Source organism: Pteropus vampyrus, unplaced genomic scaffold, assembly GCF_000151845.1.
Source record: "Pteropus vampyrus isolate Shadow unplaced genomic scaffold, Pvam_2.0 Scaffold27, whole genome shotgun sequence".
In the NCBI taxonomy this organism is placed as follows: Eukaryota; Metazoa; Chordata; class Mammalia; order Chiroptera; family Pteropodidae; genus Pteropus; species Pteropus vampyrus.
The window spans coordinates 9,500,650-9,521,483 of NW_011888808.1; the positions used below are offsets into that span (position 1 = coordinate 9,500,650).

The following is a 20,834-nucleotide window of genomic DNA, read 5'->3' on the forward strand; positions in this document are numbered from 1 at the left end:
AGGAAAGGAACACAGAAGGAGCACTGCGGGCAAGCGCACGGAAGCAAGAGCATGTGTGGACTCTGGCTGGGCCAGAAAAATACCAAGAGGTGAGGGGATGAAGTGTCGTGCCTGCCAGACTGAGGGCTGTGAATGCCAGACTGAAGAGTTTAAATGTTTTTCTCCGAATAGTAGCCATAAAAGATTTCAGTCCTCGGAAGTGAATGAATAAAAACTGACTGAGAATTATGCTAAGTGAAATGAGCCAGTCGCAAAAAGAAAAATATTGTGCGATTCTACTTATACATCGTACCTAGAGTTGTCAGATTCATGGAAACAGAAAGTGGAGTGGTGGTTGCCAGCGCGGCTGCAGGGCGGAGATGCAGAGCTGCTGTTTAACAGGTACAGAGTTTCAGATTAGCAGGATGAGAAGAGCTCTGGAGACTGTACAACAATGTGAATGCACTTAAAGCTACTGAACTGCACATTTAAAAATGGTTAAAAGATACATTTTGTGTTGTGTGTATTTTACAACAATAAAAAAAAAAACAGACCTAGAACTTAGATTAATCCTACAAGAGATTAATGTAGTACAGCATAGTAATAAAACCCAAGCTTTACACGGTCGTATTGTCAAGCGTACTGCAGGAGAAAGATGCTATTGTCATTCCTCTTTTATAGATGAGAAAAGTGAGGCACAGAGAGATTAAGTCACTTGCCCAAGATCACATTTCAAGAGATGGAGCAGGGATTCGAACCCAGGCCAGCTGGTTCGGTCATTGCTTTTACCCACCATGGATACTACCTCTCAGTATAGGAGATGCAATGAAGGTGGGCAGAGGTGAGCCAGAGAACACACAGGAAAAGGCACAGAGAATGTCTCATCTACGCATGGCATTCTGTTAGGGGCTAAGGATGCAAAATACTAATAAGCAGTTTCTATCCTCAAAGATCTCGCCATCTACTTTCTACTTGGAATCTCGGACACATGAAAAAACAGACCACCATATGAGAATGTTAATGGAAACTGTCTATGTGAGAGAAACCTTCAAATAGAGCCGGGCTGTAGCTAGCGTTTCCTCATCAAACAGGAGCACCCCAGCAGTGGACAGGGCCGTAAGGGGATGCCTGCCTGTCAGAGGCACGAGGCATAGGAACAGGCTCCTGCTTTGAGTAGAAGGCTAGAATGGTCCCTTCTGATTCTAAGACTAGACAATTCTACAATGGACACAACTGTTACTGTGCCTTGCAAAGGAGATCTCTCATATATTCCACTGAATGTTAGCTGAGGAAGACTAAGATAAAAAAGAAGAAAGTTCCATTACTATGTATTCTGCTGACTTTAATTAAGGAAAATAAAATGAAAAAGGGTAAATCTATATTTGGGACTCTCAAGGACACATCCCAAAAGTCCGGGATTAAGCAATAATAAAAGAGCAAGGATCTTGGTCTAGTAACTTCTGACTCACCTAAATCTTCATCTAGCTTCGTCTTTGGAGGCTCCCATGGAGGTCTAGCGGCTTTGGCCTTTTCTTGCCTGCTCCCCAACTCTTCCTCAAATTTGTCATATAAGTCACGAAGCCTACTTGTTCCAACTACAGTAGAATCTCCCTTTGAAAAATAAAGGATCGGTATTAAAACTATGTAAAAAACAGTCATACCAAAGAGACATAAGACTTCATAAGTAATCAAAGATTTGTAACAGAAAGGTCCCATTTATCAACCCTCAATTTAACAAACATTTAAAAACAAAATGCACAGTGCTGGCAAATGATGTTCTGAATCATGCACAGTTGGCTGACACAGTCCTCAGGAAGATACACTTTGCCAACATTCAAAAACATTAGAATTGTTTATCTTTGCCCTTTTGATATGACAAAAAAAAATTGTGACACCCTCCTAGAAAGCATACATTTCCCTAACTAAAAATCACTGATAGTCTACATTGGTAGTCTATCTCCCAGATTAATCCAATGATGAAAAAGAAATATCCTATACATCTCCCCACACACACACATACCTCATAAACACAGGGATATTCTCTCTCTCTCTCCCTTCCCCCCGCCCCCACCTCTCTCTCTCTCAACAAACACAACGCATTCCTGGAGGGAGCTCTTCACTTTTCCCCACTCTCTTCTCAGGTTGAAAATCATCTTAAATATCCACACTCTTTGACTTAGTAATTTCAAAATGGGAGAACCAGACCTTTCAGACGTTAAAAAATTAAAGAAATCATAAAATCTGCAGTTACCCCAAAAGAAGTTACTTGCTTTCCCTCAGTCCCACCTCATTACCGACATTGGTGATGCTGGGATCGCACTGACACCCAGACCACTTTGCTGCACCAGATGACAAAGACACAAAGGCAAATTTGGGGCTGGTTTATTAACTTCCTTCTACACTGGAGTTTTAATACACCCATAAAAATATAATAAAAAATAAAAGTTCTGCCTGTTTAAATTCTCTGAACTTCAGTGTCTTCGACTTTGTTGTTTTATTTTAAGATGTCCCTGTCCTAATCCCTGGAAACTGAATCCCTGGAAACCTTACATGGCAGAAAGGAGTTTGCAGAAGTGATTAAGGTAACAGAATTTGAGATGGGGAGATTACCCTGAATTATCTGGGTGGGTCTGATATAATATGAGCCTTTAAAAGCAGAGAACCTTTCCAAGTGGGAGTCAGAGGTGTGATGGAAGAAGAGGCGAGACATTCTAAGCACATGAGACCTTGACCCATGCTGCTGGTTTTGAAGATGAAGAAAGGGCCCATGAACCAAGGAATGTACATGGCCTCCGGAAGATACAAACAGCCCTTATTTGCAGGCCAGCAAAGAAACTTCAAACCTATAGCCACAAGAAACTGAACTTTGCCAACAATATGAATGAGAAAGAAAACAGATTCTCTCCGGAAGACACCTTGAATTAGCTGCTGAGACCCAAGATGACTCTGACCTACGGAACTGTGAGATAATGTGTGTTGTTTCAAGCCATAGTTTGTGGAAATTTGTTATGGCAGTGATGAAAAATGAAACCCTGAAGACGACACAAGACACAGTTTTAGAAAAAGATAGGAGAAAAGATCTGTGGGAGCCTGGGGAAGTTACTAGAGGAAGAGTCCACCCAACACTGCCCTCTGCGTCCTATGTCTGCTGTGTAAGACAGAGGTGTTTAAAGACACGACACGTGAACCTGCTCAGTCATCCTGCAACTGTGGTGGATGCTCCGAAAGACAGCAGATGTCAACTTAAAGCCCTGCCATTACGGAGCCACTACACAAACACTGGCCACTGCCTCCCTCCAGACATCTGGTTGAAAAAATAAACCCAGTTCTAAGTCTCAATAAATCAAGTATTCTTGCAGTCTGCACAGCATAAACAAAGTGGTATGTTCTGAGAAATGCATCATTAAACAATGTTGTCATAGTGCAGACACCATAGAATGCACTTACACAAACCTTGGTAATATGGCCTATTACACACCTAGGCTAGATGGTATAACCTGTTCCTCCTAGGCTACTAACCTGTAGGGCATGTTACTGTTCCAAACAACACTGGATTAAATCAAGCACAAGAAAAAAATGATGCATGCAAGAGACGCAGTAAACATGAGATATATGAGGCTGCTGCCAGTGAAACACGGACTACTGTTTTACAGCAAACTTTTTCTTTGCTAAGTAAAGAGTACACTCCAAAATAATAATAAAAAAGTGTATCGTAAATACATAAACCAGTAACATAATTTCTTACCATTATCAAGTATTATGTACTATACATAAGTGTATGTGCTATACTTCTATACAGCTGGCAGCTGAGTGGGTTATGTTTATATGAGAATCACCACAAACACATGACTAATGCATTGCACAATGACATTACGATGCCCACAAAGTCACTAGGTGACAGAAAGTTTTCAGCTCCATGTAATCTTATAACCACATCATAAATGCAGTCCATCATTGACCAAAATGCCATTATGCAGTGCTGACTATATTACAGCAACATTCTTAACTGCTAGATACCCTCTTTCCAGAGATGTTTTGAGGATTAAATAAGATAATATGAGAAGCATAGGGTGAAGTTCTGGCACCGTGAAAGTCTCAGTATATGAGCCTTCCCTGACCTGTATCACAAGAACTATGACTAGGAGTGAAGGGTTAACGAAGTACAAATTAGTAGTTGACAGATGGTCACAGGGATGAGGAGCACAGCACAGGCAATGCAGTCGGCAGTAAGGTAATGGCTAGGTGGAGAGCCAGAGGAGAGAGCAACCAGGGAATCGTTTTTATAAACTACATAAATGTCTACCCAATGTACTGTTGAAACTAATGATAAAATAAAAATTTAAAAAAAAAAAACCCTACTCTAATTTATCAAGTAAAGTATCATACCACTATGAGAAATTTCTCAATCCTTTTTTCCAAAGACAGAGGAGTCCCCATAAATAAGGGTTCAATGTGAGTAAAAGCTATTTTCACAAAATTCAAAGAAACAGAACACTCTCTTACTGACCCCATGCACTAAATCTAACATCTCCAACCTCACATGTCCTAAATCTACAGATATTCATTCTTTTATTCTTTCATTTAATCAATGAACATTACTGGGCATCTATTCTGTGGCAAATATGCCTAAATTAATGGGTTGGAAGTGTTAACAACTATTGGGAGAAACAGAGGGAAAAAAAGTAAGAATGATAGAAAGTAAAATGGAGATGGAAGAAAAGAGAAGCGAGCACATGGAGGAGCTTGTGCAGTCCACCATGGCAGTGAGTACAGGCGTGCCAAGCCCTGTGAGCCCCATCTCAAGCAGCATGCGCGCTGAGTCTCCCCAGAGCCCATTAAGGGTGACCACACCTGCCATTCTACAAACTAGCCAATTTGCACAAGAAACTTCCTATGGTTATCTTTGGTCAAGGATAGACTTGTAAGAGACAAACTCGAATTCTTGCTTATTTCACATTTGGGGACACACACACACACACACACACACACACACACACACCCCACAAACTACATAAAGTAGTCATGAGTGAGAGCTTACAAAACCACCAGTGTCAAGACTAGCAGTGTCATAATAAATGCAGAATGAAGAGATACTTTAATTAATCTACTGCACGCTTGCCTTTGTAAAACAGCTTTTGTCTACAGCAGTGGTTTGAGGCGTATGATGAGTATGAGGCGGGGGTTTCCACCCAGGGGACATTTGGCAAAGACTAAACACAGCTTTGGTTATCATAACAGGGAAGGGATTTTACTGACATCCAGTAAAGAGGCCAGAGATGCTGCTCAACATCCTACATGCACAGGGCAGGTCTCATCGCAAAGGATCATCCAGCCCAAATGCCAAACAGTGCCAAAGTTGAGAAACCCTGGTCTACAGCTTCTCTCCTACTTCACACCTACCACCTGATCCATGGGGTCACTGGAGTAGTAGTTTTCTGAGTGGGTACATCGAATCCACACAGGCTTAAGAAGTTCTTCTTCCTCCTCCTCGTTTTTCTCAGGCAGTGTCTCCTCCAGCTCTTTTTCCTTGATTGAGGTATAATTCTTCTCTTTGCCAGCGCTCTGGCTGTCACTCCATCTGTCTTTTTCTTCCTCCCAACGGGCTCTCTTCTTCTCCCTACTTGGGGAGCGACTTCAAAAGGGGGCGAAGGAGGCTAATTATTAAAAATGTCCTTCCACTGTACAACTATTCTATTTCACCTGTTCAGTTAACTTTTTACCTAAAATTAAAATGCCAAGCCAAACCACCATATTTACTTTTTGTTAAACCAGCGAATCCCAAACACCAGTCTGGTGGCATCAGAATCACCTGAAGTTACTTGTTTAAAAATACAAATTCCCAGGCCCTACCCTAGATCTACTTACTGATTCACAGTCTCCGGGGATGGGGCCCAAGAATCTGTATTTTTAATAATCTCCCCAGGTAATTCTGGTGTGCATCCAGCAGGTTCAGGAACAACTGGCAAACCGTAACTCCTAGAAGAGAAAGATACTTAGGAATCATATGTAACTCTCCACGTATAGACAATTTCAACAATGAGAATACTAGCTTTGAGTCCTCCACGTCCCTTTTTCCCCTTTTTGCCAAGGGGAAAAAAAAAAAAAAAAAAGACTTCACAAAACATGGTCTCAACCTGGCCATAAATTCAGCCTGAGGACCATAATCCAGGAGTGAACCAGTTATAGCATCCCTAACCATCTCTGGAAGCCTACTTGTAGATGACTACTTCATGAATCTCCACTTTGCCTAATTCCGATCTCCACAAATACTAATATTAACTAAAAAGGATGAAAACAAGTCTATCTCCTTTCAATAAATGCGTATTATTCTTTCATTTGAATGTACCGTACTCTAACAAATCTGATCACAGTCGTTTAGGTTACCATTCCTTTTTTGCCATTATAAACAATGCTACCATGAACACACTTGTCAGATTATTTAACACAAAGTGTGTGCATGTACTTCTTCTTGTCATCTCTATAGATAGGAAATACTAGTACTGGTTTAGACTATCATCAAAATCATACCAAGTTCCCATCTCTACATATCCTGTCTTCATGATTATTTTTAATATTTGCCATTTTAATGAAAAAAGTATCTCACTTAACTTGATGTTGTGAACATCAATTAGTATTCTTTTTTCCTTTTTTTTTTTTTAACACTTTGAGGGGGCATTTCAAAAGAGGACATCTTTTTTAGACAAGTGTTTCAAGCAGTCCCAATTTCAAACTCGAAATTGTCTTTTTAGTATACGTGCTGACAAAGCACACAAAATTGTTTAACGATGTTATATTTATTACAAACTATGATAACTTTTCCTCCTTTACAGTATTTACATCTTTTTATTTTCTCATCTACTGCATTAGTTAGAACTTACAGAATCCAAGTCTGCCTCCTCCACAAGCTACTAAGCATTGGAGAAGAAACCACTAGACTGAAGAGATTTTAAGTACTCTGCATTAGAAATCACCAACCTCAAATTGGTCCTCGATGATTTCCACCAACGCAGCATCTTGACGTCTTTCCTACCCTTATCTCCTCCTTCATCCCCTCCTCCCCAGGCCATTCCTCACTGAACGAACTCTTCCTAGTTTAACCTTATCGAATCCAAGGCACTTAGTATTTCCATCTGGGATCTCTTTGCTAAATTTTATACCTATATATCCAATTAACTACCAGACAATTCCATTTGGTTATCTCACAGATTCTCGATTTCCACATGCCCCAAATTGAACTCGTCCACTTGCCTTTCTAGGTGTTCTCTATCCTCAGTGGAGAACGCCAGATCTCAGGTGATGACTGCTGAGTCTTCTTCCCTCACTGTCAGTTATCAAATCCTACTGACTCTAACCAACATCTCTCAATTACCTCTACCTTTCCCCATTACTACTGTCATTGCCCAGGTCTCGGCACAATTATTTCTTTCACGAATTACTACAAAAGCCTTCTTAACTCATTTCCCACCCTCCAGGCTTAACCTCAGAGCATTTCTCCACACTGCAACTCTCACACTTGCTCTTTTCCCTTCCCCACCATCCCTTCCCTACTGCATTCCTATCCATACTTCATGTATCAGTAAAACATCAATTTCTCTATGACTACCCTAGATGAGTTTTTCACTGCTGTATTCCCAGAGCAACATGTAATTGCTCTATCAAATGCACTTCTCATAGTTATTTCTTATTCCTGTAAAGTGGAGACTGTTGTTAATGACTGTAACACTCGCACGAGTATAATACCTGGGACACACAGTAACGCAATGTTTTCATTTGTTTAATTAAGTTGTATCATGTTAGGTGACAGTGACAGGTAATGGGCCCTCCTTGTCTTTTCTCTAACTTGTATGGAAAGGCCTATAAGGTTTCAACATTAAATTTGGTTCTTCTGAGATGATGTCAGTAGTGTTCATCATGAGATAATGTTCTCCATAACATTAAAGAAGTCTGCTTATATTCCTAGTTTACCAGAGTTTCTACTCATTAATGAATACTGATTTTATCTGAAATACCTAATAGGCAGGTACTCAGAAAACCCTATCAATTTTGATACTAAAGATTAGTTACAGATTTCTTAATACTAACTTATCTATCCATGCAATATCAGAATGCTGTTATTTTAACACACTACTGAAAACAACTTGCTAATATACTAATCAGTATTTTCATATCCATATTCATAAGAGAGACTGTTTTTTAGTTTCCTTTTCATTGGTTAGGTTTTGCCATCTGGGTTTTTCTGCTCTCACAGCATGAGCTCAACTTTCCGTTCATCTTCTTCACTGTTCCAGAACAGTTTGAAATTTTTTTGCAGGTGGTACAAATTCAACTTTTTCAATATTTTCCATGGTTATTAGCCTATTAAAATTTTCTGCTTCTAGTGTGAAGCCTTTAGTTTTTGTTTTCATAAAAATCAACCCATCACATCCAAGTTTAAAATTTTTTAAAATAAAATATCTGTACTCACACCAACATATTATAATTTTTAAATCTCCTTCATCCCAATAATGATATAATCTTTCTCATACCTAATGGCATGTGCCTTCTTCTTTTCTTGATTCGCCACTTTTTAAATTGTATTACCTTTCAAAAGTCTTACATTTATGTACAAATATTGTTATGATGCTGTAGTTCTATTTCATTAATTTCTTTTATCTTTGAATCCCTTTTTCTGTTTTTCTCATACTCTACCAATATTCAGAACCAAATAATCAGATAATAATTATATACATATATTTACCATTTATTTGCCACTAATTTTGGGCCCAGTTCTAAATATTTTACATGTATTATCTCAATGAGTCCTCGCCACTCAAGGGAAGTATAACTGTCCTTATTTTAGACAAAGACACTGACGCTAAAAGTTTAGGTAACTTTGCCCAACAACAAAGTTAAGAGAATAATTGCCCCCAAATCTGTCAGACTCCAGAGTGCTGTTCTTAATTACCATTATATAAGACCATGAATTTTACTCCTCAATATAGAATTGGTTATATCTGTAAATTCTAGTTTATAGCAATCTCAATGTCATTTTCCTAAATTAAGTGTAACTACCATTTTGCGTTTTTCTGAAACAAGCACTTTTAAGAATATAATTATAAATTTTCCAAGGGTTTTTTTTTTAAAACCTTGAATTGATAATGTATACTTTTATAGCAATTGAGGTCAGAGACGGTGGCCCGTAGAATTTCTAATTTTGAGAAATTTATCAAGATTTTCCTTGTGCCTAATCAATACATCTTGAAAGTAAAGTTTTTAAGTTACTGGATATATCAGCTTTTCACAGGGCATTTTAGAAGACTCTCAGGCAATTCTGAAGACTTGGCTGATACTTAGCATAAGCACAAAACTGAATTCAAAGAGAAAATCCTATGATTTCTTTCAGTGTGAACTCCTTGCTTACCTTCCAGATCTCTTATACTCTTTTTTGTAGGACCTTTCCAGAGATGGTGATCTTCGGCTGTCCCGGTGCCTGTGTCTCTCCCGTTCTCGCTCTCTTAAAGGAATTAATACACAGAGCTGTTTTCAACAGAAAGACTCAAAAACATCATCTCTTTTCACTGAATTCATCTTCTAAGTACATGGACATCGCCTAAAAATTTTTTAGACACTATTCTCTATGAGACATTTTTATTCATCCTTCAATTATTAGAGGATAAAGGAGCTTTTCACTTTATAGAAGTTAACTTAACTTGGACATTTTTTTTGCTGTTTTCTTTAAAAGAAGAAGTCATACTTGAGGCTAAGTAACAAAGAGGATTTTATTATAACCTTCTCTAGAGACCTTCCAATCTGCCAATCTTTGGTTATTTAACCTACAGGGAAAACTTTAAACGATTCTACTGCTTATTGATTTCTAGGAAACTATCAATTTCATTCATCAAATAAATGCAAATTAAAGCTTTTATAGTAAAGATTAGAACAAGATTCTAAAATGAAAGCATTCCAAGGTTTTACAGGTTATAGGTCTGAGTTGTAGTTCTAGTTATCACTAACTGCCTTGAGACTGTAAGTCATTTTACTTAAGTACTATTTTTATCTGAAAAAAAAAATTCTGAAGACCCTGAGTTTACTCAATATAAAAAGAGAATAATAATAATAACTTCTGAGTCTATTTAATAAGTACAGTGAAGATCTGGAACAAAAATCAAAACTCCAGTGTGTTTGAATCAGAACTAAACTTAAGAGAAATAACCATCTGATCTTAGAATGAAAAAAAAAAAAAAAATGCTATATTGGCCTGAGTCCAGCAAGAAGACTATCAAAATGTCTGAGCTCAAACTATCCACAGCCTACAGCCAAATAGAAGAAATTTAACAAATACATTGAAATCAGAACTTACAAAACTGATAAACATCCGTGACTGCTTAGATATTAAAATGAAAATTGTTTTTTCATTTAAAGATCACTCCTTCCTCAAGGAAGATTCCTTTGAATAATATATTTTGGCATACACATAAGTCTCAGGTACATACCAGCTGTCCAAAATAGAGTAGCCAGAGCCTGGATTCTATACACTTTACTTGATACACTTCTAAAATTACAGTTTACTTCTAGGCAGTAAATCCCAACTAATGAGCAGTACCACATGATAAAAATATAATATAATTTGCAATGGCTAGACTAGTGAAAAAATGCTATATTACCAAATAAAAACTCTATTTAGAGAATATGCCTAATTTTTTGTTTGCTTTTTAACATGTAAGCAATAGAATTTTGCATTCAAAAACAGCACTGCTGATGATGATTGCTACCTCTGAGTGGGTATGAACTGAAAAGACCAATTTCTATATAAATCACAGTAGGAACACTACATGATGAACCCATTTAAAGCAAGAAAAACAATGTTTGGGTTACTTTTCCAAAGACTCATCCTCATTTGTGAGCATTAAGGTTTTCCTTAGGTACATAGCTCTCTGATGGCTACACACCATACTCAACAGGACAGTGATAGGGGTCCCTGTGCTGTAGCATTACTCAGCAATGGGAAGCCACTGCACAGTTCCTTACCATGCTGCAAACATGACATTCAGTGAATTACATCTGTGGCTGATTCTCTTCCTGTTCCCCATAGTAACTCTGATCTTTCATGATAACAAACACATATATCCACTTCCTCACAAACTTCCTCTAGACATCGTTTGCCCTAAAACAATCTTGTTAAGTATTATTCGACCACCTTTCTGAGGTGAAAAAAGGGAAGGAAATGGAATTCAAAATAGGATAGATTCACTTACTCCAAGAAGCGAGGGGCAAAGTGGCCAGAGGACACTACAGAATGTACATAAACTTAACATAATCTCCTGCATACATTTGGAAAGTTTTGAATTTTCTCCAATATACTTCTACAAGTTATATGAAGACTTCACATAACCCGTGTTTATTTCACAGAAGCATTCCCTATAAGACAGATGACTGACACTCTACCTTAAGACCCCAAAGGGAGCCGATTATAATATGGCTGTGACATTAAGGCAGCTCTAGAGTGAACGCCCCAAGTACGACGTCATAAAACAACTCCAATATAAATAAAAGCCACTTAGAAAGATGAGCCAACTGCCTAAGTAGGTCCTTCACAGCAAAAGGGTTGTAGTTCCCCACAGTGAACAGCAGAGATTAACAGGAATTCTTTTGGCACTTCACTTTCTGAGAGATGTCCTCAGTTTACCAGACATCTGAGTTTCTTCAAACACGGAACTTCAAGTCTAAGCTTGGATGGAAAAATTTAGGATTTTACAGCAGAGCCCTAAAAACTCAAGCTCTAACTTAACCAGCCCCAAACAGAAAAACACACACTATCTAGAATATTGAAGTTTGCAGCAAAATCTTTCTCCAGAGACAGGATTACTAACAATCACTTTAAAGTCTGAATCAAACTATTAACAAAATCCAGTTTAGATTTTCATCATGAAATTATAAAATAAACGATCACAGGCCTCTGTCAACTAGTCTGTCACAGAATAATTAAGAATAAAATTGATCCAGTAACAGTAATTTATGTTGAAAAGATGTAAAAGTCTACCAACTCTCAGTCAGCTTTGGCTCACCAGAAATGAGTCACCTCTGCAAGAAACCTTCTACCTTCCACTGGCGTCAGGGAGAGGTAACAACATCTTTCGAGCACCAGTTACTCTCTTCAGGGCTGAGACTCACCACCACCATTCACTGGCAAAATGTTCAGCGCAACAGACAGCCATGAGAAAAGCATGGAAACCGAGAAGTGAACTGACTGCACAGGAGCCAAGACCAGCTCTCTACAAACCCACGGAACAAAGTGATCTGGTTTGGGAAGCTCAAACATTTTTAGCACAGAAGTTCTACAAGACAATGAAGGCACACCAGAAGACAGAAAGAGAAGCACCATTACTAGCTTGACAAGTGGAAAACTTCAAATCTTCATCAATATAAAGAGTTCACTGAAGATACAAATAAATATCAATACAATCACTACCTGTGTATTTTTATTTTTCCATCTAAACCAATGGGTCTTAGAATTTTGGGTAACAGATTCACACCAAGCTACTGATTTACTTATAGAAAAACATACATATACATAAAATTTTGCTAAAATTTTGTGTACACACACACACACACACACACACACACACACACACACAGCTGCAGAGCATTTCAAGAAGCCCATCTATGAATCCTAGTTTAAGGACTCCTGCTGAAAACCTTGTATATACAGATAATCGGTCTTTTGAAAATAATAATGGGTCTTTTGAAAATAAGAAATGTAAATGGGATGTACTTTTTAAATACAACTTTCTTCAGCGTGAATTCGTTTCAGTACAGCAAAAGCAAGTTAAAAGCTGTTTTGAAAACTGTAATTTAATAATGTGAAACTAATATTTCATTTCACAGGAAATAGAGCAAGAAAACATTTATCTTAAAAATCAGAAAGCAAGTTCTGCTTGTTAACTAGTTTGATTCTTAAGTGATAACATACACAGATCATCAATTACTAAGGAATTCAAGGGCTGTAACCAGATTTGATGATATTGAACATAATTAAACATTATAATATGAAAAATATATACAAGATCTTGCATTGGATCGTCATTAAAATGTCAACTGTATTACACAGAATAATCATCTTACATCCATTGATATGAATCTAAACTAGTAATTTGGAATGCTTTTCAAAAGTGGCTTTTTCTGACATCAATTTACTTTAGTTGCCTGTTCCTCCTTAAAACAGCCCAAAACATACTTTCTTTCTTTTTATACACTGAAATGCACTGCTGGACCTTTCTGTCGGTTTGCTGATTAACAGAAATGGCCTGTCTGGGTTTTTTCATTAAAAAACACAAGTGTTTTACCTGCTCCGCTCATAGCTCCGGTGGCGAGATGGCGTTCTCCCTCGGTCATAATCGGACCTGTAGCGGCTGTCTTGTCTTCTCCTGTCAGGACTTCGGCCTCGCTCCCGCCGATCTAGGGACCGATGCCTCTCGCCTCGCCCATGGCTGTGATCCCGGTGCCTGTGATCGTCATAGTGTTTGAGCCTCTCTGGGGACCTTCTCTCGCTGGGAGCCTTTGGGAGTGGGTATGGAGGGAGATGCCTAAAATGAGGACTACTGCTGTTATTAGCACTGGGTGGGAAAGAACTGGGGTTGTTCTGGAAGCTGTTAAAATTGGGAGGTGGGAAATTGTGGTGCGAGTACCCCGGAGGGTACTGATAATTGACCTGCTGCGGCATGATGGGAGGGGGTGGGGGGTGAGGCATGGAAGGAGGGGGCATCATGAAAGGGAAAGTGCCTTGTCCAGGAGGTGCTCCAGGGACCGGGGGGTTATTAGGACAGGGCATCGGAGGCGGCATGGGAGGAAAACAGGGAGGTACAGGGAAGGGGGGCCTCATCTGGTGATTGGGGAAGGGGGGCCGGATTGGGCAGGGGGGAAGAGGGCCTTGTGCTGATGGAGGCATGGGTGGAGGGAAGGGTACAAAGTCTGGTCGTGGAGGCAGAAAATTGGGGGCTGGAGAGTTCGAGAACGTGGTGGAAGGAGCACTTGGAGGTTCATATTGATATTGCACAGGAGGCTGCTGAGGGTGAAGCAGTCTCAGATTTTGGGGCCTAAAAGCTGGCGCTGACGGTCTGGCTCCATGTCCTCCTCGCCCTCGGGGACACCCTCGTCCTGGGTGGAATGACATTCTATGACTTTGTTGGAGGAAAGAAAAAGAGAAAAGAAAAAATTTCACTATGTAGTCAGGGTTTCACAAATGCCTGAACATCTTCAATAGCAAGTGACAAACCCTTTAGGCCACTAGAATATTCCACTCATCTAATACTATAGTTCTCTAAAATATCTAACACTCCTCATGGCCAGTAAACTGCTCTTCCCCTGTCTCAGCCACCCGACCCACGGCCAGGGTCACTCCCTGGACCTTGTCACTCCCTAAAGCTGCTCCACTTCCAGAATGACAAATTCAACAGCCCATTGTTCAACCATCTGCTATCATGTCCTTGCTCAGTGCCCAAAATCTTGACCTCGCCATGTCATCCCATCCGCACACCCCATGTTTTATGATCTGTAGCAGCATCGTTCTGTCTTCACCTTTCTCCCCACTCAGCACACTCCGCATATTCAACGTAACGCATCCTAAAATGAATTAAAGATCTTCCTCTCCAAAACACCACTTGCTCCTTTTTCGGTGTTCCCTATCTCAACAGATGATACCATTTAAGTTCTAGGTATTTCTCTGTAGCATATTTGCTGTGGGCATCTTTGCCACAAACATTTTCACTACATAATTAGTTGGCCACAAGGCAATTTTTCCATAAAAAAAGATAAAATAACTGGTTGACAGTTTGGTTTTTTGTTTGGTTAGTTGGTTTCATTTCTCCATTGATGAATAAACCACCTTTAGCAGACTTCACGTTTCAGTTGTCGGTTCGGTTTAATCTCTCCATTGACAAAGTTCTCGCAGTTACTACTATTTTTATATTACTCAAATCTTACCTAGTTCTGTTTTATCCGGGGCAAATTATGCTGAGTCTGAGATTGCCCTTAGTAATAATTTATTTAAAACAGGTTCACTGTAGGAATTATACTTTATAATGGTAAGATTTCACAAGCCAATAGCATACAGGATAATGTCTCTTAATAAGCAAATAAAGGGGGAAGGGAAAAGTGTGTTGTTCACTACACTATTTCCCTTTGTGTGGGGTTTAGGATTTGACGATTTCTTGTGAAAACACAGAAAAAAAAAAAAAGTCAATAAAGAAAAACATACTCCAAACCAATGATAGATTCATTACACTATTGTTCCAGTCAAAGAAGAGATGACAAAAATAAAGTCCAAATTTAGCTGAAGCATACCCTTCTACAAGATGGTTTTCCATAGAGTCAGTACTTCTAATCAAAAGCTGAGTATCAGCTGCTGGCTTAGGTCCCCTGTTGCTAGTGCACGTAGCTAGCAGGTAACCACACTGGTGCTGGTAAGCAAGGTGAGCTGCTTCAAATATTATTACTCCAGGGACCATTATACAGCATGCACCACTGCCTAAAAGGAGTAGCCTCACCAAGAGAGGAACAAATGTCCCTTCTCTTCCCAAGAATGTTATATGGTTTAACACCACTACTGGTCAAGAGTAAGACAGAGCAAGCTCCTACCTAATTACAGCAAGTATCTCAAGATCTTTGGAGAGCTATTTAAACTTTGTAGATTCTACCTAAGCACCTGTCTTCATTCTATGGGAAATGTGGGTTCAACTCTGAATTATTGTCGCTCCTCCATTCATTCCTATCAATAAGTCTCCAGCAGTGTCTGTGAATAGCTGAGCTACTAAGTGCTTATCAACAACAGATTTTGATGACAACATCCTAGCACAGCTTCCTCAAGGTAAGCAAATTCACTCCTGGATCAAAACAACTTCACTTTAGTCATAAACAAGTGGATCTGAAATCATAACAAGCCAATACGCAACACCTCATAATGCTAATGGTCTTAAAATAGCATTTCTTCCAGATGACAATGATTGCCCCCAAGAGTTGGTTTCTTATTTTGAAACACACTACATTGTGAAGAGGGCCCTCTTTAAGGGCAGAGTTGAACCCACTTTCCCCACAGAATGAAGACAAGTGCTTAGGTACAATCTACAAAATAAAATCAGTTATTTGCACAGTATTGCCATGAATCTACACACATTTTAACATTTTATATTTCACAATAAGATCTTTTTTGTTATTCATTTTTTCATGTTTCATTATGTCCTTTTTAAATGTCCTTTTATCTGTTGTTGTTCTACCTTTTTTATCGTAAAATTGCCTTATGGATGATTAGTTACTCAGCAAAAAATACTTGCAGTGAAACACTTGTGGCAAAGGTGTCTGTGGCAAAGATGCTTATGCCAAAGGAGCTTATGGCGAAGAGAGCAGGCATGCATTGGTCTCCAAGTCTTGCACCAGGGAGTCAGCTAACAACTTTCTCTTCTTTATCCCCTTTAGTTAAAAATCTATTTTAAAATTCTTACCATTTCTGCTTTGTAAATACTTCTTGAGTTCATCTACTTCATGCCATCATCTTTGACCAGGCTACTACAATAACACTCCTGCTGGACATTCTACAACCACTACTACCCTCCGCGAGGCCTGTGAGGTTCCCTGCTCTCACACACTGTGCTTCTCCTTGGCAGGTCCTATAAGAATTACAATTCACACACTAATGACCTAATTCCATCTTTAATGTCTGCCTAAACCTCAGAACTGTAAGCTCCATCAGGGCAGAGCTCTAGCATATCTCATTAACTGCTCTGGTGTGAGTTCCTAGCCAGGTACATGGCCCAAACAAACACATTTTCCCCTCTCCTCACATATCTAAATCCTTCCCACACTCTATGGCCCAGTGGCAGTGTTTACTCTTCTCTCTGTTCTCTCAAAACTACTGCCATTACTATCACATCGACTCACCATGTATTGCCTTGCATCATGACGTACTGTTTGGATCAATGTAACATCTTCCACAGAGAATATAAACTCTAGAGGCAGAAAGAATAAAATAGACATAAAAATGTTTCCTAAACTAATAATGCTAGAAAATATTTCTGTAATTACCTTAACACTAATTTTGCATTCTCTGATGAATTTAGCATACCAACGAAATTAAAAGCATGTTGAAATGAATTAAAGTTTACAACTAATTTTTAAGATGTCCTTAATACTTTTCTCGCTGACTCAAAATAATAAGTAGCTAAAGATTGAAAATCTGAGCACATTCCATCCCTAATTTGCTAAAAGATTGGGGGGGGGGGAAAATCATTTTTCCTCTCCCTTTCTCCATACTCTGGCTTCCTTCACAGTGAGACCAGCATTCAAATTCAAACATAACTACCAAACTTGTAAAGACAAGTTATCCCTGATTTTCATTCTCAGTTCCTCCCATAGAAGAATGTTGTAAACATGATGACTTTCCAAATACCTAAACTTCAGCAAAATGTTTTAAAAACTCAAATAAATATTAAGTGCAGAAAGCTTTAATGTAGAAGCATCATCCTGGTTTTTCTAACTAAAAGTTTTATCAATAAGCTTACAGTAGATTTTCAAATGGTTCATGAAAATAGTTCCAGGTTATTCAGCTGTATAGATCACTGTGCTTAATAAATAATAGGCATCAAATAATATCTGAATAATGATTATTATTCAGTCCGAGGCCCTCATGATAAACCTAAGGCCTAGGCAGCTGATTTTAACACCATGGGCTACTACTCACTGCCAAGAGAATTGAATTCAAACCCCATGCTGTTATAAGTCTGAACCCAGACTTATCCTCCATTAACTTCCTCATGAAGTACCTATCGCCCCAGATTTTCCCAGTTGCCTAACATACCAAGTACTATCACCCAGCCTGTTCTTTGCTCCCACTCTTCTGAAATCTCCTATGCTATGAATTTGCCCACTGAATTCTACTCATCTACCTATGTCCAATGCCACCTCTTCTGTGAAGCCTTTCCTGGTTCCTTTTAGGAAGTAATCCATTCCCTCTATACTTCCATTGCTTTTGGTCTGTACTTACTTCTTTTAAGCACTTACCAGAGACTGCCTCATATTATAGTCATGTGCGCACATGTCTAACTTCTCCACTAGATTATTAGCTCCTTGATGACATGGGTTGATTCATAGTCATTTCTGTATCCTTCACAGCCCCTGGCAGAGCATCCTGCGCACAGTAGGTGGTCAATAAACGTTTACTGTCTCACCAATGGTACGTTTCTATGTTGCTACTGTACATTTCCCTTCCACATATATCCACAACAGATTTACATTTCCAAAATCATACTAAGAGCAGGCCTTTCCATTGATTTACAGGGCCCGGTTACAGGCAGGCCCTGAAGACTCAAAGATAAGACACAGCCTGTAGGACTCAAGGAGCTCAGATTCCACATACGAATACGTTGTTTAAAAAATAATATTATACAATAAACGCAAGAAAAGAGGTATGCAGGTGGTCTAGGGAAACACAAAGGAATGTGCTGCACCTACAAGAGGGCAACAATCAGGATCACTAACTCTCACACAATGTGTAACAGCGGAACATTCACTATTAGATCCTCATGGATGTTTCTACAGATATCTGAAAACACTGAATCTAAAACTGACCTATTAAAGACAGAGTCAGGCTGTGTTGTGGATGCAAACTTTAATGCAAAAGTCAAGGAATTCACTGCAACTAGGAAAGTAATTATTTTCTGTGTTTGCCTTACTCCTAGGTTGCTGTTTGAAAGCCGAAAAACTGAGAGAGCTGTTTTGAACAGTTAACACGACCGAGAACACTAGTCTATGATTATTAAGAGCATCCACTTTCCCCCAGATGAATCCGCAGGCCGGTCACCTTTTCCCGGTTGAATTCCGTGTTTACCTTTTTGCATCTCCCGCCAGACTGAGCTGCAACCAGGCAAGCGCTGGGCTCACGGGCTACCTCCCCACCAAGACGCAGGCGAACCCAGGCCTGGACCAGCGCATGCTCTCCAGAAATGAATGAAAGGCCTCATTTTTCACTTCTGTTTATTTACGGGATCCGGGCCTAGGGTCATTTTTTTGCCCTTAGCTGCAGATCTGAAGAAGGGTTGTCCGATCCTAACTTCCAGGCGCTTCTTGCCCAAGCCCCCGCCTCCAGCCCGATTTTAAATCCGGACACTCAGAAACCCTCTACCAAAAACAGCAAAGTGGTCCTTTTACTTACAAAAAGGCTCCCGGGGCGCGAGCTCGCCGTCGAAGCAAAGCCAGGTTATTATTCTCCAGCCACCAAGACCTTAGCGCCGCTCGCGCCGCTCGCGCCGCCCGCGCCTCCGGAACAGGAAACGGAGAGAATTAAAAAGCAAACCTGAGAAAGCTGGACCACGGGAGGGAAAGCTCGTGGGTTCGCCGCAGTGCCTTATGCACGGTGATTGGCGCGCCAACAAAAGCGATGTTCATGTAAGCCAATCGCCCTCATTGGGCCCTCCGGCGCCCGCCTCCTGCCCTGCCTGTTCTCCAATCCGGAACCGCAACCGGGTGAGCGCGCGCTTCCACCCGGGGAGGGCAGGGGTGCAGCCTTTCCCGAGTTCCCCGATCCTCCGCCTAGCGTCTCCGGCTCGTTGGAACGCTGCTGGGGGCGAAAACATGAGCGACTCTGCAGGAGAGTGTGCTCGCTTTCGGCGCTACCCCGAGCTCCCGGTGTGGGTGGTGGAGGATCATCAGGAGGTGAGTGGGCAGCTTCTGGGAGCCGAGGCAGAATTGCGCGAGGGCCAAGGAGGCGGTGGCGGAGCCTCGGCTTCGGAGGCCAGAGGGAGAACCAGAATTTGTTACGCGCTCGAGTTGCATTGCTGTGGGGAAAAACACACTACTTTGCAAAGTAACTAGGAAAAATAGGCGCTGACGTTTATGGGGCAATTACTATGCGTCGGGCAACTCATTTAACTCCTATGGTTTGCCCAAAAGTCCCACAACCAGCAACTGCTGACGTCGGGATTCGAACAGAGGATCCTGACTGCTGAGCATTGAGTTCTTAACCCGCCCATTAACGCAGGCTGCCAATTGTTTCCCGCATCTCCATCACAGGCCAGTGTAGGTGGAAGGCTTTTTGTTAAAAATGTGGGTTGTCAACTGTGAAATGAGGACAGTCATCGTAGCACTCCGGCCGTTGGTATTATTGTGTGCGTATTGTGTACATATGTTTTTAGCAGAGCGCCCCACGCTTGTAAACACTAAAGACATTTTCTATTTTTATCTAAAAGGGTGCCTTAATGTAGACTTCGAAGCCACATGTATTAATTATCAGATGTTTTTCTGAGCGCCAGTCCTTGTCTATTTCCTCACATTGTGAGTTGAGTTTGTTGTGGGGGCAAAATGGCAGCAAGAGATACCCTTTAAAGCCCTTGGGTGTGAAAGTTGGAAGTTCCGAAGAAAAAAACAAAGCTCGAGGTCATTATCTAAATCATCTACAATAATCACTTTTCCTACATATATTTTCCTACTTTTTAACAACTTGATGTGCTTCAAATTAGCATTGTTTTTCAGTCTGCAGTTGAGTATATGCTCACGATTTCAGTGCCAATTCTGAATGTGTGCATGTGTCTTTTACAGGTTCTGCCTTTTATATACCGAGCCATTGGCTCAAAGCATCTTCCTGCCAGTAATATAAGTTTTGTGCATTTTGATTCACACCCGGACCTCCTTATTCCTGTGAATATGCCAGCTGACACTGTGTTTGATAAGGAAACTCTTTTCGGGTAACATATGATTTTGTTAATAATCTTTTATGTGCTTGAGATACAATTTGCAGTAGATGATAAGCAATTAAGAGAAATAGACTTTGCTAAGTTCGTGAGTTTTTGTTTTGTTTGCTTTCTTTATTTTATTTAGAGCAAGTATTGACAAAC

The 20,834-nt window shown here is 40.1% G+C and overlaps 2 protein-coding genes across 5 annotated transcripts in view; one reads left to right on the forward strand and one right to left on the reverse strand.

Annotated features, from left to right (window-relative positions):
* Positions 1-19,311, reverse strand: part of DROSHA (drosha ribonuclease III) — a 109,744-nt gene extending 90,433 nt beyond the window's left edge. For 2 of the 4 annotated variants that reach the window (XM_011356444.2, XM_011356447.2), the window contains exons 1-8: positions 19,157-19,311; positions 18,007-18,133; positions 16,888-16,955; positions 13,302-14,135; positions 9,380-9,472; positions 5,845-5,955; positions 5,380-5,611; positions 1,449-1,590 (exon numbers count right to left, since the gene is read on the reverse strand). In XM_011356444.2, coding sequence (XP_011354746.1) covers positions 1,449-1,590; positions 5,380-5,611; positions 5,845-5,955; positions 9,380-9,472; positions 13,302-14,135; positions 16,888-16,907 — 1,432 coding nt within the window. In that variant the 5' untranslated portion in view covers positions 16,908-16,955; positions 18,007-18,133; positions 19,157-19,311. The remainder of the gene's footprint in view (positions 1-1,448; positions 1,591-5,379; positions 5,612-5,844; positions 5,956-9,379; positions 9,473-13,301; positions 14,136-16,887; positions 16,956-18,006; positions 18,134-19,156) is intronic. The other 2 variants (XM_011356448.2, XM_011356446.2) reach the window with 2 other exon arrangements.
* A 157-nt stretch (positions 19,312-19,468) lies between these two features.
* CUNH5orf22 (chromosome unknown C5orf22 homolog) overlaps positions 19,469-20,834 on the forward strand; it is a 26,272-nt gene continuing 24,906 nt past the window's right edge. The window contains exons 1-2 of the mRNA XM_011356466.2: positions 19,469-19,656; positions 20,539-20,684. Coding sequence (XP_011354768.1) covers positions 19,576-19,656; positions 20,539-20,684 — 227 coding nt within the window. The 5' untranslated portion in view covers positions 19,469-19,575. The remainder of the gene's footprint in view (positions 19,657-20,538; positions 20,685-20,834) is intronic.